General features: G+C 49.0%; 1 protein-coding gene across 2 annotated transcripts in view; it reads left to right on the top strand.

Moving 5' to 3' along the window:
• Positions 1-20,403, top strand: part of LOC133362812 (dentin sialophosphoprotein-like) — a 56,363-nt gene that overhangs the window by 23,453 nt on the left and 12,507 nt on the right. For both annotated transcript variants that reach the window (XM_061581758.1, XM_061581757.1), the window contains exons 9-14: positions 2,835-2,989; positions 7,030-7,157; positions 8,122-8,204; positions 11,258-11,370; positions 14,793-14,848; positions 19,596-19,684. In XM_061581758.1, coding sequence (XP_061437742.1) covers positions 2,835-2,989; positions 7,030-7,157; positions 8,122-8,204; positions 11,258-11,370; positions 14,793-14,848; positions 19,596-19,684 — 624 coding nt within the window. The remainder of the gene's footprint in view (positions 1-2,834; positions 2,990-7,029; positions 7,158-8,121; positions 8,205-11,257; positions 11,371-14,792; positions 14,849-19,595; positions 19,685-20,403) is intronic.

Below are 20,403 nucleotides of genomic sequence, written 5' to 3'. Positions count from 1 at the left end.
TCACCAAGATACATAGAGAGAGAGCAACACAGGAACAGAGAGAGGTGATCGTCTCTGTGGGGTGGCCTTAAATAGAAAACTATAGACAGACATACAAGCAGACAGACATCACCAAGATACACAGAGAGAGAGTAACACAGGCACAGAGAGAGGTGATCGTCTCTGTGGGGTGGCCTTAAATAGAAAACTATAGACAGACATACAAGCAGACAGACATCACCAAGATACACAGAGAGAGAGCGACACAGGCACAGAGAGGGGTGATCGTCTCTGTGGGGTGGCCTTAAATAGAAAACTATAGACAGACATACAAGCAGACAGATATCACCAAGATACACAGAGAGAGAGCAACACAGGCACAGAGAGAGGTGATCGTCTCTGTGGGGTGGCCTTAAATAGAAAACTATAGACAGACATATAAGCAGACAGATATCACCAAGATACACAGAGAGAGAGCAACACAGGCACAGAGAGAGGTGATCGTCTCTGTGGGGTGGCCTTAAATAGAAAACTATAGACAGACATACAAGCAGACAGACATCACCAAGATACACAGAGAGAGAGTAACACAGGCACAGAGAGAGGTGATCGTCTCTGTGGGGTGGCCTTAAATAGAAAACTATAGACAGACATACAAGCAGACAGACATCACCAAGATACACAGAGAGAGAGCGACACAGGCACAGAGAGGGGTGATCGTCTCTGTGGGGTGGCCTTAAATAGAAAACTATAGACAGACATACAAGCAGACAGACATCACCAAGATACACAGAGAGAGAGTAACACAGGCACAGAGAGAGGTGATCGTCTCTGTGGCGAGGCCTTAAATAGACAGAGGGGGCGGAGGCAGAGAGAGGGAGGGGGTAGAGGAAAACATTTACATGTCAATGAGTACGAAGGGAGGGGAGTAAGGTAAGCAGGCTTAGAGGGAGACAGAACACACTAAATTAAATAACCTAGAAAAGTATCGAAATGTTATGTCAAACGACACAGAGAGTCGGTCAACACACAATTAACGCACAGCCTGGTCGATTACGTATTTCAAAGATTGCTAAGTTAGAATTTAAGTGTGAAAATTCCAAAGAAAGACAAAACATTATTGTCTAACATATTGAGTCGTCCATAATACATCTTTGATATACGCGTATGAAATCGCACGCTTCATTTAGAAGTGATTATCGAAGGTTTATATAGGCGCTGCGGTGGCCTGGTGATGTTAACTACCTCGCCTGGTATACAGGAGGTCGTGGGTTCGATCCCGACCCTGACGCCTGCTGCTGTATATTTGGAGTCTGCGTGTCTCTCACTCTCATCATCACGGTGGCTAGGAGATGTTAACTACCTCGCCTGGTATACAGGAGGTCGTGGGTTCGATCCCGACCCTGACGCCTGCTGCTGTCTATTTGGAGTTTGCGTGTCTCTCTCTCTCATCATCATCACGGTGGCTAGGAGATGTTGACTACCTCGCCTGGTATACAGGAGGTCGTGGGTTCGATCCCGACCCTGACGCCTGCTGCTGTATATTTGGAGTCTGCGTGTCTCTCACTCTCATCATCACGGTGGCTAGGAGATGTTAACTACCTCGCCTGGTATACAGGAGGTCGTGGGTTCGATCCCGACCCTGACGCCTGCTGCTGTCTATTTGGAGTTTGCGTGTCTCTCTCTCTCATCATCATCACGGTGGCTAGGAGATGTTGACTACCTCGCCTGGTATACAGGAGGTCGTGGGTTCGATCCCGATCCTGACGCCTACTTTACATTTGGAGTTTGCGTGTCTCTCTCATCATCATCATCACGGTGGCTAGGAGATGTTAACCACCTCGCCTGGTGTACAGGAGGTCGTGGGTTTGATCCCGACCCTGACGCCTGCTGCTGTATATTTGGAGCTTGTGTGTCTCTCTCTCTCATCATCATCACGGTGGCTAGGAGATGTTAACTACCTCGCCTGGTATACAGGAGGTCGTGGGTTCGATCCCGACCCTGACGCCTGCTGCTGTATATTTGGAGTTTGCGTGTCTCTCTCTCTCATCATCATCACGGTGGCTCGGAGATGTTGACTACCTCGCCTGGTATACAGGAGGTCGTGGGTTCGATCCCGATCCTGACGCCTACTTTACATTTGGAGTTTGCGTGTCTCTCTCATCATCATCATCACGGTGGCTAGGAGATGTTAACCACCTCGCCTGGTGTACAGGAGGTCGTGGGTTTGATCCCGACCCTGACGCCTGCTGCTGTATATTTGGAGCTTGTGTGTCTCTCTCTCTCATCATCATCACGGTGGCTAGGAGATGTTAACTACCTCGCCTGGTGTACAGGAGGTCGTGGGTTCGATCCCGACCCTGACGTCTGCTGCTGTATATTTGCAGTTTGCGTGTCTCTCTCTCATCATCATCACGGTGGCTAGGAGATGTTGACTACCTCGCCTGGTATACAGGAGGTCGTGGGTTCGATCCCGATCCTGACGCCTGCTGCTGTATATTTGGAGTCTGCGTGTCTCTCTCTCTCTCATCATCATCACGGTGGCTAGGAGATGTTAACTACCTCGCCTGGTATACAGGAGGTCGTGGGTTCGATCCCGACCCTGACATCTGCTGTTGTATATTTGGAGTTTGCGTGTCTCTCTCATCATCATCATCACGTTGGCTAGGAGATGTTAACTACCTCGCCTGGTATACAGGAGATCGTGGGTTCGCTCGAGACCCTGACTGTCCCCTGATGATGCCGGTTGCAATGACTGGCTAAGCGACGCGCTCAAGTTGTAACCGTTGTGGATTGACTCTCCGGCATCGCCGGTGTGCTGTCCTCGTATCGAATCGGCACGTTCTGTTCACGAGACTGACGAGGAACGCAGCGACGGAGAGGCGAGCGCGGCCGCCGCCACGGACGTCGAGATGCCAGATGACGACGCGACCAGGAGCCGGGGAGACAGAGCAGCTCGCGGCGGCGCGGAGACGGCCCCGGGACGCCGCGAGGGGAACGGGTCAGCGAGGTATGAACGCCGCCGTGAAACACAACAACGCGTGACGATGACAAAAATATAATGACGTCGATTTACCCAGGAAAGCAGCCTCGGGGGTCGATAAATTAGGGGGGGTGGTGGGGTCACAAGACATACCCTTAGGTTTTTTCGGTGAAGTCACGTCGGTAAAAAAATAATAAAATGATGCAGTAATTTTAGCTGTGACGGTCCCACCTGATGACGGAGACTTGTGTTGCCTCCGAAACGTCGTGGTTTATTATTTTGTTTCCATATTCTTAGGATTTTTCGGTAAAGTCACCGTGTAGGTAAAAAATTCATAAAAGTAAAATAAAATAAAACTCACGACGTTTCGGAGGCAACACAAGCTTCCGTCTTCAGGTGGAACCGTCACAGCCACGACAGCCGTATCAGCAAATGAGAGATCACAAGAGCTACCACTCCGTTTATATATCCATTATATATCCGTTTATATAACCATTATATACACGGAGTGGTAGCTCTTGCAATCTCTCATTTACTTGATGCGGCTGTCGTGGCTGTGACGGTTCCACCTGAAGACGGAAACTTGTGTTGCCTCCGAAACGTCGTGGTTTATTATTTTGTTTCCATATTCTTAGGTTTTTTCGGTAAAGTCACCGTGTAGGTAAAAAAATTATAAAAGCAAAATGAAATAAAATAAAATCACGACGTTTCGGAGGCAACACAAGCTTCCGTCTTCAGGTGGAACCGTCACAGCCACGACAGCCGTATCAAGTAAATGAGAGATTACAAGAGCTACCACTCCGTTTATATATCCGTTTATATAACCATTATATACACGGAGTGGTAGCTCTTGCAATCTCTCATTTACTTGATGCGGCTGTCGTGGCTGTGACGGTTCCACCTGAAGACGGAAGCTTGTGTTGCCTCCGAAACGTCGTGATTTATTATTTTGTTTCCATATTCTTAGGTTTTTTCGGTAAAGTCACGTAGGTAAAAAAATTATAAAAGCAAAATAAAATAAAATAAAACTCACGACGTTTCGGAGGCAACAGTTGGAACCGTCACAGCCACGACAGCCGTATCAAGCAAATGAGAGATCACAAGAGCCACCACTTTTATTAATATTTTACCTACACGGTGACTTTACCGAAAAAACCTAAGAATATGAATCCTTGCAGTCACGAAAGCTTCAAATCCATAATTATTTTATTTCCATCACTACTTTGAGTAATTTAATTTTTTACCTACGTGACTTTACCGAAAAAATAAGTAAACCCGTAAAAACAAAGTTTTTCACTATAAATCCTTTATATGCGTGGCGGCTAGAGTCCTCTCGTCCTCTGGCTTGAGATGGCTGCCACCTATGGGTCAGATGATTGTCTGCCAGTATTAAGCAATTGGTAATTAAATATTTAATTTGTTTTCCCTAAACAGTGCAAAATTTTGGAAAAAAATTTCACGAACATTAATTGTCACGCACAACGAGTCTGTGTGCAAAATGTCAGCTCGATTGGATCACGGGAAGTGGGTTAAAAAACGACCGAAAGATTTGCATGGTCGTAAGCAAGCAAGCAAGCACGCAAGCAAGCGAACTTAATATAAAGGATTTAAAAACCCTAAGAATACCGTCACATGAATATTTGTGTTTTGCGCTTAAGTTTGGCCAAACGTCGGTTCGACCGTCACATTGACCCCGGGGCCCCTGCGGGTGGGAGAGTTGCTGCCCCCTTGCCGTGCGGGTCAGAGGTCAATTGAAAGGATCTCAGAGGTAGCTCCGCGACATCTGCTTTCCGTCGATCGCCGTCGAACACGAAGCGTTGCTCTGCTCGGCGATCTATCCGGACAGACACCCCTCGTCCGGTGCGATCGATAGCACGATCAAGATGCAATTGGGGTGTCTGTGTGGTGAGTTTGTGGGTCTCTGTGTGGTGAGTCTGTGGGTCTCTGTGTGGTGAGTCTGTGGGTCTCTGTGTGATGAGTCTGTGGGTCTCTGTGTGGTGAGTCTGTGGGTCTCTGTGTGGTGAGTCTATGGGTCTCTGTGTGATGAGTCTATGGGTCTCTATGTGGTGAGTCTGTGGGTCTCTGTGTGGTGAGTCTGTGGGTCTCTGTGTGGTGAGTCTATGGGTCTCTGTGTGGTGAGTCTGTGGGTCTCTGTGTGGTGAGTATGTGGGTCTCTGTGTGGTGAGTCTGTGGGTTTGTGTGGTGAGTCTGTGGGTCTCTGTGTGATGAGTCTGTGGGTCTCTGTGTGGTGAGTCTGTGGGTTTGTGTGGGTGAGTCTGTGGGTCTCTGTGTGGTGAGTCTGTGGGTCTCTGTGTGATGAGTCTGTGGGTCTCTGTGTGGTGAGTCTGTGGGTCTCTGTGTGGTGAGTCTGTGGGTCTCTGTGTGGTGAGTCTGTGGGTCTATGTGTGGTGAGTATGTGGGTCTCTGTGTGGTGAGTCTGTGGGTCTCTGTGTGGTGAGTCTGTGGGTCTCTGTGTGGTGAGTCTGTGGGTCTCTGTTGGTCTCTGTGTGGTGAGTCTGTGGTCTCTGTGTGGATGAGTCTGTGGGTCTCTGTGTGGTGAGTATGTGGGTCTCTGTGTGGTGAGTCTGTGGGTTTGTGTGGTGAGTCTGTGGGTCTCTGTGTGATGAGTCCTGTGGGTCTCTGTGTGGTGAGTCTGTTGGGTCTCTGTTGGTGAGTCTGTGGGTCTCTGTGTGGTGAGTCTGTGGGTCTCTGTGTGGTGAGTCTGTGGGTCTCTGTGTGGTGAGTCTGTGGGTCTCTGTGTGGTGAGTCTGTGGGTCTCTGTGTGGTGAGTCTGTGGGTTGTGTAGTCTGTGGTTTGTGGTGAGTCTATGTGGGTCTCTGTGTGGTGAGTCTATGGGTCTCTGTGTGGTGAGTCTGTGGGTCTCTGTGTGGTGAGTCTGTGGGTCTCTGTGTGGTGAGTCTGTGGGTCTCTGTGTGGTGAGTCTGTGGGTCTCTGTGTGGTGAGTCTATGGGTCTCTGTTGGTGAGTCTGTGGGTCTCTGTGTGGTGAGTCTATGGGTCTCTGTGTGGTGAGTCTGTGGGTCTCTGTGTGGTGAGTCTGTGGGTCTCTGTGTGGTGAGTCTGTGGGTCTCTGTGTGGTGAGTCTGTGGGTTTGTGTGGTGAGTCTGTGGGTCTCTGTGTGGTGAGTCTGTGGGTCTCTGTGTGGTGAGTCTATGGGTCTCTGTGTGGTGAGTCTGTGGGTCTCTGTGTGATGAGTCTGTGGGTCTCTGTGTGGTGAGTCTATGGGTCTCTGTGTGATGAGTCTGTGGGTCTCTGTGTGGTGAGTCTGTGGGTCTCTGTGTGATGAGTCTGTGGGTCTCTGTGTGGTGAGTCTATGGGTCTCTGTGTGGTGAGTCTATGGGTCTCTGTGTGGTGAGTCTGTGGGTCTCTGTGTGGTGAGTCTGTGGGTCTCTGTGTGGTGAGTCTGTGGGTCTCTGTGTGGTGAGTCTGTGGGTTTGTGTGGTGAGTCTGTGGGTCTCTGTGTGATGAGTATATGGGTCTCTGTGTGGTGAGTCTATGGGTCTCTGTGTGGTGAGTCTGTGGGTCTCTGTGTGGTGAGTCTGTGGGTCTCTGTGTGATGAGTCTGTGGGTCTCTGTGTGGTGAGTCTGTGGGTCTCTGTGTGGTGAGTCTGTGGGTCTCTGTGTGATGAGTCTATGGGTCTCTGTATGGTGAGTCTGTGGGTCTCTGTGTGGTGAGTCTGTGGGTTTGTGTGGTGAGTCTGTGGGTTTGTGTGGTGAGTCTGTGGGTCTCTGTGTGGTGAGTCTGTGGGTCTCTGTGTGGTGAGTCTATGGGTCTCTGTGTGGTGAGTCTATGGGTCTCTATGTGGTGAGTCTGTGGGTCTCTGTGTGGTGAGTCTGTGGGTCTCGTCTCTGTGTGGTGAGTCTATGGGAAGTAGGAATGTAGCAGCAGCAGCAGCAGGAACATAACCAGCCACAATGCCCCACAGGGGATCCACTTGGTGACTGACAGTATATCCACAGAACAGCGTTCATGACGCACCGTTGACCTTATTGGCGAACGATTGTGACCCACACTCGCAACCACACACACCACGCGCGCGCTCTGCAGCGGAAGCGAGCAGGTTCTACAAGCGGCTCTTCCGCAAGATCAGGAGGAGTCCGCGAGGCACGAGGAGTCCACGAGGCAAGGGGACACCGCGGGGGAAACTCAACCTCCGCTCGACTTGCAAGAGCCCGGTGAGTTTTGTTTGGGTTATTGGTGACCTGAGCGCAGAGGTCGCAACCGGGTACCCGATACCCGTACCCTACCCGATACCCGTACCCTACCCGATACCCGTACCCTACCCGATACCCGTACCCTACCCGATACCCGTACCCTACCCGATACCCGTACCCTACCCGATACCCGTACCCTACCCGATACCCGGCTACCCGATACCCGTACTCTACCCGATACCCGTACCCTACCCAATACCCGTACCCTACCCGATACCCGTACCCTACCCGATACCTGTACCCTACCCGATACCCGTACCCTACCCGATACCCGTACTCTACCCGATACCCGTACTCTACCCGATACCCGTACCCTACCCGATACCCGCACCTTACCCGATACCCGTACCCTACCCGATACCCGTACCCTACCCGATACCTGTACCCTACCCGTACCCTACCCGATACCCGTACCCTACCCGATACCCGTACCCTACCCGATACCCTACCCGATACCCTACCCGATACCCGGATACCCGGCTGGGTACGGGGGTACGGGTACCCGTTTGCGACCCTGGTGCGGCCGGGTACGGGTAGGCCGTGAGTCACTGGTGAGTCACCGTTTGTCACTCATTTCGGGTAGGGTACGGGTACGGGTAGGGTACGGGTATCGGGTAGGCCGTGAGAGAGAGACACGTAAACTCCAAATATACAGCAGCAGGCGTCAGGGTCGGGATCGAACCCACGACCTCCTGCGTACCAGGCGAGGTAGTTAACATCTCCTAGCCACCGTGATGATGATGAGAGAGAGAGACACGCAAACTCCAAATATACAGCAGCAGGCGTCAGGGTCGGGAGCGAACCCACGACCTCCTGTATACCAGGCGAGGTAGTTAAATCCGCTATTTCGGTGTCACTTGCAATGGAACGAACGCGCGCGCGTATTGTTTGCCGAGTTGCGTTGTGTTTTTCTCTCCTTCGCCAGAAGAGCATCTGGATTCCACGCAGCAGCAGGCGCCGCTCACGAAGCCTCAGAGACCTCTTCAACCCATAAAACCATTCGACGAGGTAATCATCAGCTGTTTAACAAAAACACACACATACCTACAAAATATATTTCGATTTAAAGCTTTCGTGAGTGCAGGGATTCATCTTCTTGGTTCTTTCGGTAAAGTCATCACGTAGAAGGGAAATAATAAAATAATAAAAATAAAACATAATAAGATACAATTCTCACGACGTTTCGGCCACAACGCAAGCAGCCGTCCTCAGGTGAAGAACAGGTCTGTTGGGAAGACAGCGTCTGAAGAACAGGTCTGTCGGAAAGACAGCGTCTGAATGAACAGGTCTGTCGGAAAGACAGCGTCTGAATGAACAGGTCTGTCTTACCGACTGTCTTTCCGACAGACCTGTTCATTCAGACGCTGTCTTTCCGACAGACCTGTTCATTCAGACGCTGTCTTTCCGACAGACCTGTTCATTCAGACGTTGTCTTTCTGACAGACCTGTTCATTCAGACGCTGTCTTTCCGACAGACCTGTTCATTCAGACGCTGTCTTTCCGACAGACCTGTTCATTCAGACGCTGTCTTTCCGACAGGCCTGTTCATTCAGACGCTGTCTTTCTGACAGACCTGTTCATTCAGACGCTGTCTTTCCGACAGACCTATTCATTCAGACGCTGTCTTTCCGACAGACCTGTTCATTCAGACGCTGTCTTTCCGACAGACCTGTTCATTCAGACGCTGTTTTTCCGACAGACCTGTTCATTCAGACGCTGTCTTTCCGACAGACCTGTTCATTCAGACGCTGTCTTTCCGACAGACCTGTTCATTCAGACGCTGTCTTTCCGACAGACCTGTTCATTCAGACGCTGTCTTTCCGACAGACCTGTTCATTCAGACGCTGTCTTTCCGACAGGCCTGTTCATTCAGACGCTGTCTTTCCGACAGGCCTGTTCATTCAGACGCTGTCTTTCCGACAGGCCTGTTCATTCAGACGCTGTCTTTCCGACAGACCTGTTCATTCAGACGCTGTCTTTCCGACAGACCTGTTCATTCAGACGCTGTCTTTCCGACAGACCTGTTCATTCAGACGCTGTCTTTCCGACAGACCTGTTCATTTAGACGCTGTCTTTCCGACAGACCTGTTCATTCAGACGCTGTCTTTCCGACAGACCTGTTCATTCAGACGCTGTCTTTCCGACACACCTGTTCATTCAGACGCTGTCTTTCCGACAGGCCTGTTCATTCAGACGCTGTCTTTCCGACAGACCTGTTCATTCAGACGCTGTCTTTCCGACAGACCTGTTCTTCGCCTGAGGACGGCTGCTTGCGTTGTGGCCGAAACGTCGCGAGAATTGTATTTTATTGTTTTATTTTTATTATTTCCCTTCTACGTGACTTTACAAAATATATTTTGGGCAACTTAACAATCCCCCCCCCCCCCCTCAAAAAAAACACCCCCATTTTGTGTGTTCTCAAGGTTATCAGATGCCTGGTGTCGGTTAAGTTACACAAATGTCCCCCGTGTAGCCTACACGGGCTGTTGGGGCAAGTGCTGTTGGCGAAGACCAGTCGGGGCGTCACGGTGTTTGGGTAACAACTGCACCAGGCCGCCTTTGTCTCCCCCAAATGCTGACGTTCGCACACCGCACCAGGTGTCCGTTTAAGGCTGAGTCGACCGAGGGGAAGCCCAGGACCGATTCAAATATAAACACGCCGGCGTTGTTGGTCGTGAACGGGAATTGAGCTTGGGTCGCTGAGTTGATAAGCACAGTCCAGCGCTGATCGCTGTGCTACTGCTCCCCACACACACAGACACACACACACAGACACACAGACATCACACACACACAACAACAACAACCGCCATTCGCCACTAAGTGGCGGTGACGTCACCACGACGCTTGTGCCAGGCCATGTGCACCTTGAGGCTGCCACGTGAAGTGTCGAACGCCCGCTGGCAGGAGGTCACGGGGCAGACCCAGCAGGTGCCACGGGTCGACTGACCGAGATGACCGAGACGACTGGCTGATGCACCACCTGTGCCCCCTACTGTGCCAACTTGCTGTGCTTTAGCCACCCGGCGCTCCGCTCGTTGTTGTGAGCGTCGCTCCTCCGCCCTCCGTTGTTGTTGGAGGGCGACTGCCTCCAACTGCCCAGTAGCGTCCTTCACGAGCCTCCTCCACAGAGGCCGGTCTTGACACCGCTGGTACCAGTCATCGGTGCCACGACGACTGGCTGATGCACCACCTGTGCCCCCTACTGTGCAAACTTTCTGTGCTTTAGCCACCCGGCGCTCTGAGATGACTGAGATGACTGAGATGACCGAGATGACCGAGATGACCGAGACGACTGGCTGATGCACCACCTGTGCCCCCTACTGTGCCAAGTTGTTGTGCTTTAGCCACCCGGCGCTCTGAGATGACTGAGATGACTGAGATGACTGGCTGATGCACCACCTGTGCCCCCTACTGTGCCAACTCGCTGTGCTTTAGCCACCCGACGCTCTGAGATGACTGAGATGACTGAGATGACCGAGATGACCGAGATGACTGGCTGATGCACCAGCTGTGCCCCCTACTGTGCCAACTTGCTGTGCTTTAGCCACCCGGCGCTCTGAGATGACTGAGATGACTGAGATGACCGAGATGACCGAGATGACTGGCTGATGCACCACCTGTGCCCCCTACCGTGCCAACTCGCTGTGCTTTAGCCACCCGACGCTCTGAGATGACTGAGATGACTGAGATGACTGGCTGATGCACCACCTGTGCCCCCTACTGTGCCAACTTGCTGTGCTTTAGCCACCCGGCGCTCTGAGATGACTGAGATGACTGAGATGACTGAGATGACTGGCTGATGCACCACCTGTGCCCCCTACTGTGCCAACTTGCTGTGCTTTAGCCACCCGGCGCTCTGAGATGACTGAGATGATTGAGATGACCGAGACGACTGGCTGATGCACCACCTGTGCCCCCTACTGTGCCAACTTGCTGTGCTTTAGCCACCCGGCGCTCACACGCACGCAGATATACACAAACAGATACGGCATTGAAAGACGCGTCCCCAACAACGCATTACAATACAGAGGGATGATGCCATTTGTATCTTTTCTTAGGGAGTTGCAGGTGGCAGCGGCTGGAGTGTCACCCGTTTTCCCACACCTCGATGGAGCAAAGCGCCGCTCGCCATCATGAAAGAACTCCCTCCGTGGATTACGGACTGGATGAGGTGAGCCATTTCTCACTTGGCGTCCACTCGTGAATCCAAGTTGGCTTCGCTTGAATGCAGCGGTTCTTTGCCGTCACCGCAGCCTTGCGCCCCTGTGGTTTGAAATTCGTAATTTTTGTCTCGTGTCAATAAACACATAGGGGTTCAATCTTAATTTTGGAGCTTTCGTGACTGCAAGAATTATTCTTTGGTTCTTTCGGTAAAGTCACGTCTAGAGATAAAATAATAATAAAATAATAATAAAACATAATAAAATAATAATGTAATAATATAATATCACTTCCCTTCTACGTGACTTTACCGAAAGAACCAAGAAGATGAATCCCTGCAGTCACGAAAGAAGCTTTAAATCGAAAAATAAAATAATAAATTAAATAATAGCATACTACGACGTTTCGATTGCAACACAAGCAACCATCATCATGCATAAAAGAAATAGCAACAAAAATGTAACTAGAAAACTATAGACAGACATACAAGCAGACAGACATCCTCTCTCTCTGTGTGTCCTTGTGATGTCTGTCTGCTTGTGTGTCTGTCTATAGTTTTCTAGTTAGATTTTTGTTGCTATTTCTTTTATGCCCGATGATGATTGCTTGTGTTGCAATCGAAACGTCGTAAAATGCTATTATTTAAATTATTATTTTATCTTTAGACGTGACTTCACCGAAAGAACCAAAGAATAAAACACATAGGGGTTGATGAAACAAAGTGTTTCGATGATTTAACCTTCTACAAAAATCCGGCCACGTCTTGGCAAGAAAGATAATCTCGTATCCCCCAGGGGGGCGCATCTACCCCAGGCGAAGAATGACCACTGGTACTAACAGGGAGGGTTTTCAACATTTTTATCTGCCAACAAAACTGACACCTTTTGCAAGGAATCATGTCTACATTAACCACAATAGTTGCAGTCAAATGCAAACAAAAAACAACACTCTGATCATTAATTTATGCATTGTTTTTGAAACTGATTGGTCCACACCAGAGGCAGCTTTCTTTAGAGCCTAGTCTCATATGGTGTTCGACCACATGACGCCAAAAGGCGTTACACAGTTCAAGACAACGCACCATCAGAGTAATGAGAGCTCGGGGTAGAGCAGCTACATCATGGGACCTCCTTTGCCAGTACCAACATATACTCATAGGGGTTTTACTCTTTTTTCTGGCAAAACTGACACCTTTTGCAAGGACTCATGTCTACATTAACCACAATACTTGCAGTCAAATGCAAACAAAAACACAATACTCTGATAATTTATGCATTGGCGTCATCTGGTCGAACACCATATGAGACCAGGCTCCAAAGAAAGCTGTCTCTGGTGTGGACCAATCATTTGCAAGGACAATGCATACATTATCAGTGTTGTTTTTGTTTGCATTTGACTGCAAGTATTGTGGTTATTGTTTTTTAGTTTACATTTTACCGTGCAATACAGTATTGTAATTAATACGTACACACAGTATATAGTTTATACAGCACGGTATTGTAAATTGCTTTGTTTTGCTAAATTATCACCGTTCTTTAAGACTCCTGGGTAGGCTATAGACCATCTTCGACTTACGAAATTTTCGACTTACGATGATGGGGTCATCGTAACGCATCTCCGTCGTAAGTCGGGGACTGCCTGTACATGTTGTTATAGTGAGAGTCGTAAGTCGGGGACTGTCTGTGCATGTTGTTATAGTGAGAGTCGTAAGTCGGGGACTGTCTGTGCATGTTGTTATAGTGAGAGTCGTAAGTAGGGGACTGTCTGTGCATGTTGTTATAGTGAGAGTCGTAAGTAGGGGACTGTCTGTGCATGTTGTTATAGTGAGAGTCGTAAGTAGGGGACTGTCTGTGCATGTTGTTATAGTGAGAGTCGTAAGTAGGGGACTGTCTGTGCATGTTGTTATTGTGAGAATTGTAAGTAGGGGACTGTCTGTGCATGTTGTTATAGTGAGAGTCGTAAGTAGGGGACTGTCTGTGCGTGTTGTTATAGTGAGAGTCGTAAGTCGGGGACTGTCTGTGCATGTTGTTATAGTGAGAGTCGTAAGTAGGGGACTGTCTGTGCGTGTTGTTATAGTGAGAGTCGTAAGTCGGGGACTGTCTGTGCATGTTGTTATAGTGAGAGTCGTAAGTCGGGGACTGTCTGTGCATGTTGTTATAGTGAGAGTCGTAAGTCGGGGACTGTCTGTGCGTGTTGTTGTAGTGAGAGTCGTAAGTCGGGGACTGTCTGTGCATGTTGTTATAGTGAGAGTCGTAAGTCGGGGACTGTATGTGCGTGTTGTTGTAGTGAGAGTCGTAAGTCGGGGACTGCCTGTACATGTTGTTATAGTGAGAGTCGTAAGTCGGGGACTGTCTGTACATGTTGTTATAGTGAGAGTCGTAAGTCGGGGACTGTCTGTGCATGTTGTTATAGTGAGAGTCGTAAGTAGGGGACTGTCTGTACATGTTGTTATTGTGAGAATTGTAAGTAGGGGACTGTCTGTGCGTGTTGTTATTGTGAGAATTGTAAGTAGGGGACTGTATGTGCATGTTGTTATAGTGAGAGTCGTAAGTCGGGGACTGTATGTGCGTGTTGTTGTAGTGAGAGTCGTAAGTCGGGGACTGCCTGTACATGTTGTTATAGTGAGAGTCGTAAGTCGGGGACTGTCTGTGCGTGTTGTTGTAGTGAGAGTCGTAAGTCGGGGACTGTCTGTACACACCGTTGTTATCATATCACGTGGAAAATCGCATGAGCTGCAAGCGTTCCATTCGCAAGGGTGTCCCAGGGGTGACACCAAGTAAGTTCGAATAGGCGGATTTACTTGAGAACGGTCAGAACTGGATCGTGACTTAAAGCTTTCGTGACTTCAGGAATCCATATTCTTTGGGTCTTTCGGTGAAGTCGGGTAGATAGAAAATACAAAAAAAAAATAATCAATTGAAAATTATTAAAGCAAAAAACCCACGACGTTTCGATCGCAACGCATCAACATAATTTATGAATGTGTTCAGTTAGAAAATAACAATAAGTGTAACCCGTAAAAACAAAGTTTTTCACTCTAAATCCTTTATATGCGTGGCGGCTAGAGTCCTCTCGTCCTCTGGCTTGAGATGGCTGCCACCTATGGGTCAGATGATTGTCTGCCAGTATTAAGCAATTGGTAATTAAATATTTAATTTGTTTTCCCTAAACAGTGTAAAATTTTGGAGAAAAAAAATTCACGAACATCAATTGTCTCGCACAACGAGTCTGTGTAGCAAAATGTCAGCTCGATTGGATCACGGGAAGTGGGTTAAAAAACGACCGAAGGATTTGCACGGTCGTTAGCAAAGCAAGCAAGCGAACTTAATATAAAGGGTTTAAAAAAACGACGACGTTTTGACCGCAAGGCAAACGTCGCTTCCTGTCGACCTGAGCTCGATTGGCGGTGACGAGGCTGCGCTGTCTTCACAGGCGTCACAACAGACGAGGGGCGCCTACAAAGACGGCCCAAGAAGCACGCGACATGGGTACGTACGCAAGGGGTCTGTGGGCGCTGTGCGATCACACTCGTGGCTACTCGTGGCGGGCTAGACCTGGCCACGCGATACGGCATCGTCATACGGGACGTCCCGTTACCCGCTGAAATGTGCGTACGTTTATTTGCGTGTAGTTTTTCTTACTTGCAGATAGTTTTTATTTCCCTCGTGACCTTTCGCCCGTATTCACAATCAACGTGTTTGGGTGTTAGATCGCCGCGTTATTTATAAATGTGTCGTAACCCTCCACCACCCGACACGGCCAATCGGTAAAAAAGTGTCACGTTGACAAAAGACAAATTAGTTCGCTGCTTTAGCCCCCACACAGCGGTGTGTGTTGAAGCGTGAAACCACAACGTTTACAATTGTTGAGTAGCGCTGTGACGTTTCGCTGGTAATTGCAACCAGCAGCATCATCGGGCAATTCGGCAGAATCTTGAGGGGCTCTGCTGTGTCTCCCGTTCTTATATAGAGCGGCAGCAGCAGCTGCAGCAGGGTGACGTCATCATTCACTAGTGATGACGTCATCACTAGTGATGACGTCACCCTGCTGCTCTATATAAGCAGCAGCAGCAGGGTGACGTCATCATTGACTAGTGATGACGTCACCCTGCTGCTTATATAGAGAAGCAGCAGGGTGACGTCATCACTAACTAACGATGACGTCACCCTGCTGCTTATATAGAGTAGCAGCAGCAGGGTGACGTCATCACTAACTAGCGATGACGTCACCCTGCTGCTTATATAGAGTAGCAGCAGCAGGGTGACGTCATCACTAACTAGTGATGACGTCACCCTGCTGCTTGTATAGAGCAGCAGCAGCAGGGTGACGTCATCACTAACTAGTGATGACGTCACCCTGCTGCTTATATATAGAGCAGCAGCAGGGTGACGTCATCACTAACTAGCGATGACGTCACCCTGCTGCTTATATAGAGTAGCAGCAGCAGGGTGACGTCATCACTAACTAGTGATGACGTCACCCTGCTGCTTGTATAGAGCAGCAGCAGCAGGGTGACGTCATCGTTAACTAGTGATGACGTCACCCTGCTGCTTATATAGAGCAGCTGCAGCAGCAGGGTGACGTCATCACTAACTAGTGATGACGTCACCCTGCTGCTTATATAGAGCAGCAGCAGGGTGACGTCATCGTTAACTAGTGATGATGTCACCCTGCTGCTTATATAGAGCAGCAGCAGCAGCAGGGTGACGTCATCACTAACTAGTGATGACGTCACCCTGCTGCTTATATAGAGCAGCAGCAGCAGGGTGACGTCATCGTTAACTAGTGATGACGTCACCCTGCTGCTTATATAGTGACGTCATCATTGACTCATTAACTCATCAGGTGCAACGATGTGAGGCGGTGTTATTGTAATTATATACTCGATTAAACTTTGCCCCGTATCTTTATGCCGATCGTCATTGGTGGCGACAGCTGTTCGCGTGCCGAACGACCGAAGCTGTTCCGTGATTTTCGTGTTTGATCGCGTAAATATGCGCGCGTCGTTAAACGCGCCACCGCCCAATACAGCCGAGTGGGAAGGTTTGCCACGTAAAGAAAGCGCGCCAACTCGTTACTAGTTCAGCGCACTGGTGTGTTGGACAGTGAGCTCACAACATTTACAATTCGAGTAGCTGTGACGTTTCGCCGGTAACCATAACCCGCCCAATACAGCCGAGTGGGAAGGTTTGCCACGTAAAGAAAGCGCGCCAACTCGTTACTAGTTCAGCGCACTGGTGTGTTGGAGAGTCAGCTCACAACATTTACAATTCGCGTAGCTGTGTCGTTTCGCCGGTAATCACAACCCTAACCATAACCCGCCCAATACAGCCGAGTGGGAAGGTTTGCCACGTAGTGAAAGCGCGCCAACTCGTTACTAGTTCAGCCGAGTGGGAAGGTTTGCCACGTAAATAAAGCGCGCCAACTCGTTACTAGTTCAGCGCACTGGTGTGTCGGAGAGTCAGCTCACAACATTTACAATTCGAGTAGCTGTGACGTTTCGCCGGTAATCACAACCCTAACCATAACCCGCCCAATACAGCCGAGTGGGAAGGTTTGCCACGTAGTGAAAGCGCTCCAACTCGTTACTAGTTCAGCGCACTGGTGTGTTGGAGAGTCAGCTCACAACATTTACAATTCGAGTAGCTGTGACGTTTCGCTGGTAACCCTAACCCCCCCATACAGCTGAGTGGGAAGGTTTGCCACGTAGTGAAAGCGCTCCAACTCGTTACTAGTTCAGCGCAATGGTGTGTCGGAGAGTCAGCTCACAACATTTACAATTCCAGTAGCTGTGACGTTTCGCCGGTAACCCTAACCATAACCCGCCAAATACAGCCGAGTGGGAAGGTTTGCCACGTAGTGAAAGCGCGTCAACTCGTTACTAGTTCAGCGCACTGGTGTGTCGGAGAGTCAGCTCACAACATTTACGATTCGAGTAGCTGTGACGTTTCGCCGGTAACCCTAACCATAACCCGCCCAATACAGCCGAGTGGGAAGGTTTGCCACGTAGTGAAAGCGCCCCAATTCGTTACTAGTTCAGCGCACTGGTGTGTCGGAGAGTCAGCTCACAACATTTACAATTCGAGTAGCTGTGACGTTTCGCCGGTAACCCCAACCATAACCCGCCCAATACAGCCGAGTGGGAAGGTTTGCCACGTAAAGAAAGCGCGCCAACTCGTTACTAGTTCAGCGCACTGGTGTGTCGGAGAGTCAGCTCACAACATTTACGATTCGAGTAGCTGTGACGTTTCGCCGGTAACCCTAACCCGCCCAATACAGCCGAGTGGGAAGGTTTGCCACGTAGTGAAAGCGCGCCAACTCGTTACTAGTTCAGCGCACTGGTGTGTCGGAGAGTCAGCTCACAACATTTACGATTAGAGTAGCTGTGACGTTTCGCCGGTAATCACAACAACCGGCATCATCAGGCGACAGCCGCAGAGTCGTGGAGAAATCCTCCTCGTGTTTCGGTCTCAAATAGAGGGGATCAGTGTGACATCGTCACTTGTGTGGGCCAATCCGGTGCGAAGACCAGAGGTGTGGGAGGGTTAATGCGTGTGTAGTGTTGTAAGGACGGACTTCTGGACTTCTTTATGGCACACACTGTTTATTATATTAACACACAGTCCCTATCACACTAAGAGGTATATGGTCCCCTCACCCGTTACCCTCAGAAGGTACAAGTCTCCGGACCTTGCAGGCTGTCTAATCTCCCTGCTCTCCCAGCGTCCTCTGGCTGGACCTAGGGCAGCGGTCGGGAACCTATGGCCCGCGAGCCATACACATGGCTCTTCCGGTGACGGCATATGGCTCCCAGACAATTTTGAGTTGAAAAAAATTATAATAAAAAAATAAAAATAAAATCAGTTTGGAACTGATTTTAAAATACTTGTGATATTGCTTAATAATACTGTGTGTCATTTTAAAGTAAATAGAAATTAGTTTTGAAGATAAAATTTATCGGGTCACGGGTCCCGTGACCAGAAGTCACATTAAAAGTAAGACATATTTAATTTATTACACGTTAAAAATTACACTATATGGCTGTCAATGAAATATATTTAGAAATATTTGGCTTTTATGGCTCTCCCAGTCAACAAGGTTCCCGACCCCTGACCTAGGGGATCTCTCCCCGACCGCTGGTGACTCTGAGCCCGAGCCCTGACGAGGGCTGGACGGCTTGGTCCAGGGTCCTAGACGTCTTCGGCCGACTTGGGTCTTCGTGTAGCAGAACTCCTCCAGAGCTCTCAGCGCTCTGGCTTTTATACCTGTTCGTGGCCGGGTTGTCCAATCCCCGGCCACCTTGTGGGACCCTCCGATTGGTCCTTCCCAATCTGGCGTTTGGATCCTACCTCGCCCCATCTGACCCTGACCGTTTGATTGAGCGGGAAAACCTTGTTTACGATCAGCTCTCACAGTTTGCGAACAGCGAGTAGTTACCACCACTACACGTCCATCGCAATCAGAATGGATATCCGTTACCGGTTGGATTACTAATAGGGTAAGCGACAGACATGGTCGCGAAAGCCTACGGGTTAAACAAAGTAGCTTTTATTCTTAGGTTGTTTCGGTAAAGTCACCGTGTAGGTAAAACATTAAAATTAATAAGAGTAAATTAAAAATCACGACGTTTCGGAGGCAACACAAGCTTCCGTCTTCAGGTGGAACCGTCACAGCCACGACAGCCGTATCAAGTAAATGAGAGATTTCAGGAGCTACCACTCCGATTATATAATGGTTGGAGAGGGGGGGTAAGGGCCAAGTACGGCATACTTTTTATTAATACGGTAAGGTGAGGCTTAAGAGGCTGAGCCTTTGTTATGGAGAGGTACGGTTTGTGACTAAGCCTGGCCTACGTAACAATAGTGTGAAAAAAGAAACAACTAAACCTGGTAAAACAAGCCTGGCTGTCTATCAATAACCTGTAATAGTTGTCTGTCAAATAAGATGGTCCAAATAAGTGTAGTTAAATCTTTTTTGCATGGTCAATAACATCTTTCCAATGATTACTCAGTTTGTAACCGTCATCACGGTTGAAATTATGTCTGTGTTTGTATATTTGTATGGCTTCGTGTACAAACCTTTGATGGTAGCCAGGAGGTTTGCAGAGAACCTTGGTCTCGGAAAAGACAATTTCATGAGAGCCCACCGAGTTGTAGCAATGATCGGTAACGGCCGAAGAATCAGTTCTGCCGTGTTTCAGATCTGACTTGTGCTCGTAACTTTTGTGTCTTTAAGAAGAAGAAGTAGAAGATGAAGACGAAGCAATGGACACAGGCCACATGGAGCCCGAGACCGGCACCGCCAACCCCCTGTGGATGAATCAGGTACCGCAAACTATGGGAACCTCATTTGCCAGTAAAAATATGATAATTGTTTTTTTTACCCTTCTATCTGGCAACAAAACTGACACCTTTTTTTTACAAGGAGTCATGTTTGCATAGACCGCAATACCTGCAGTCGTAATGCAAACAAAAGAACATAACTCTGATAATGTATGCACTGTCCTTGAAGTTGATTGGTCCACACCCGAGACAGCTTTCCTTAGAGCCTAGTCTCACATGGTCCTTGAAGTTGATTGGTCCACACCCGAGACAGCTTTCCTTAGAGCCTAGTCTCACATGGTCCTTGAAGCTGATTGGTCCACACCCGAGACAGCTTTCCTTAGAACCTAGTCTCACATGGGTTGGACCAGATGACGCCAAAAGGCGCACAACTCAAAGACAATGCACCATCAGAGTATGAGAGCTCGGGGCAAACATCTACACTATGGCAACCTCATTTGCCAGTAAAAATATGATAATTGTTTTTTTACCCTTCTATCTGGCAACAAAACTGACACCTTTTTTTACAAGGAGTCATGCTTGCATAGACCACAATACCTGCAGTCATAATACAAACAAAAGACATAACTCTGATAATGTGCACATTATCCTTGTAAAAAGGTGTCAGTTTTGTTGCCAGGTAGAAGGGTAAAAAAACAATTATCAGGTACCCCAAAGTTCTACAGCCAGACACCAATCCCGTACCGACGCCAATGCTGGAA

This window comes from Lethenteron reissneri, unplaced genomic scaffold, assembly GCF_015708825.2.
Source record: "Lethenteron reissneri isolate LAM-NWPU_2019-01 unplaced genomic scaffold, ASM1570882v1 scaffold_1630, whole genome shotgun sequence".
NCBI classification, from domain to species: domain Eukaryota; kingdom Metazoa; phylum Chordata; class Hyperoartia; order Petromyzontiformes; family Petromyzontidae; genus Lethenteron; species Lethenteron reissneri.
Note: the sequence above shows the minus strand (reverse complement) of the source record. Positions and strands in the feature narration are given on the sequence as shown.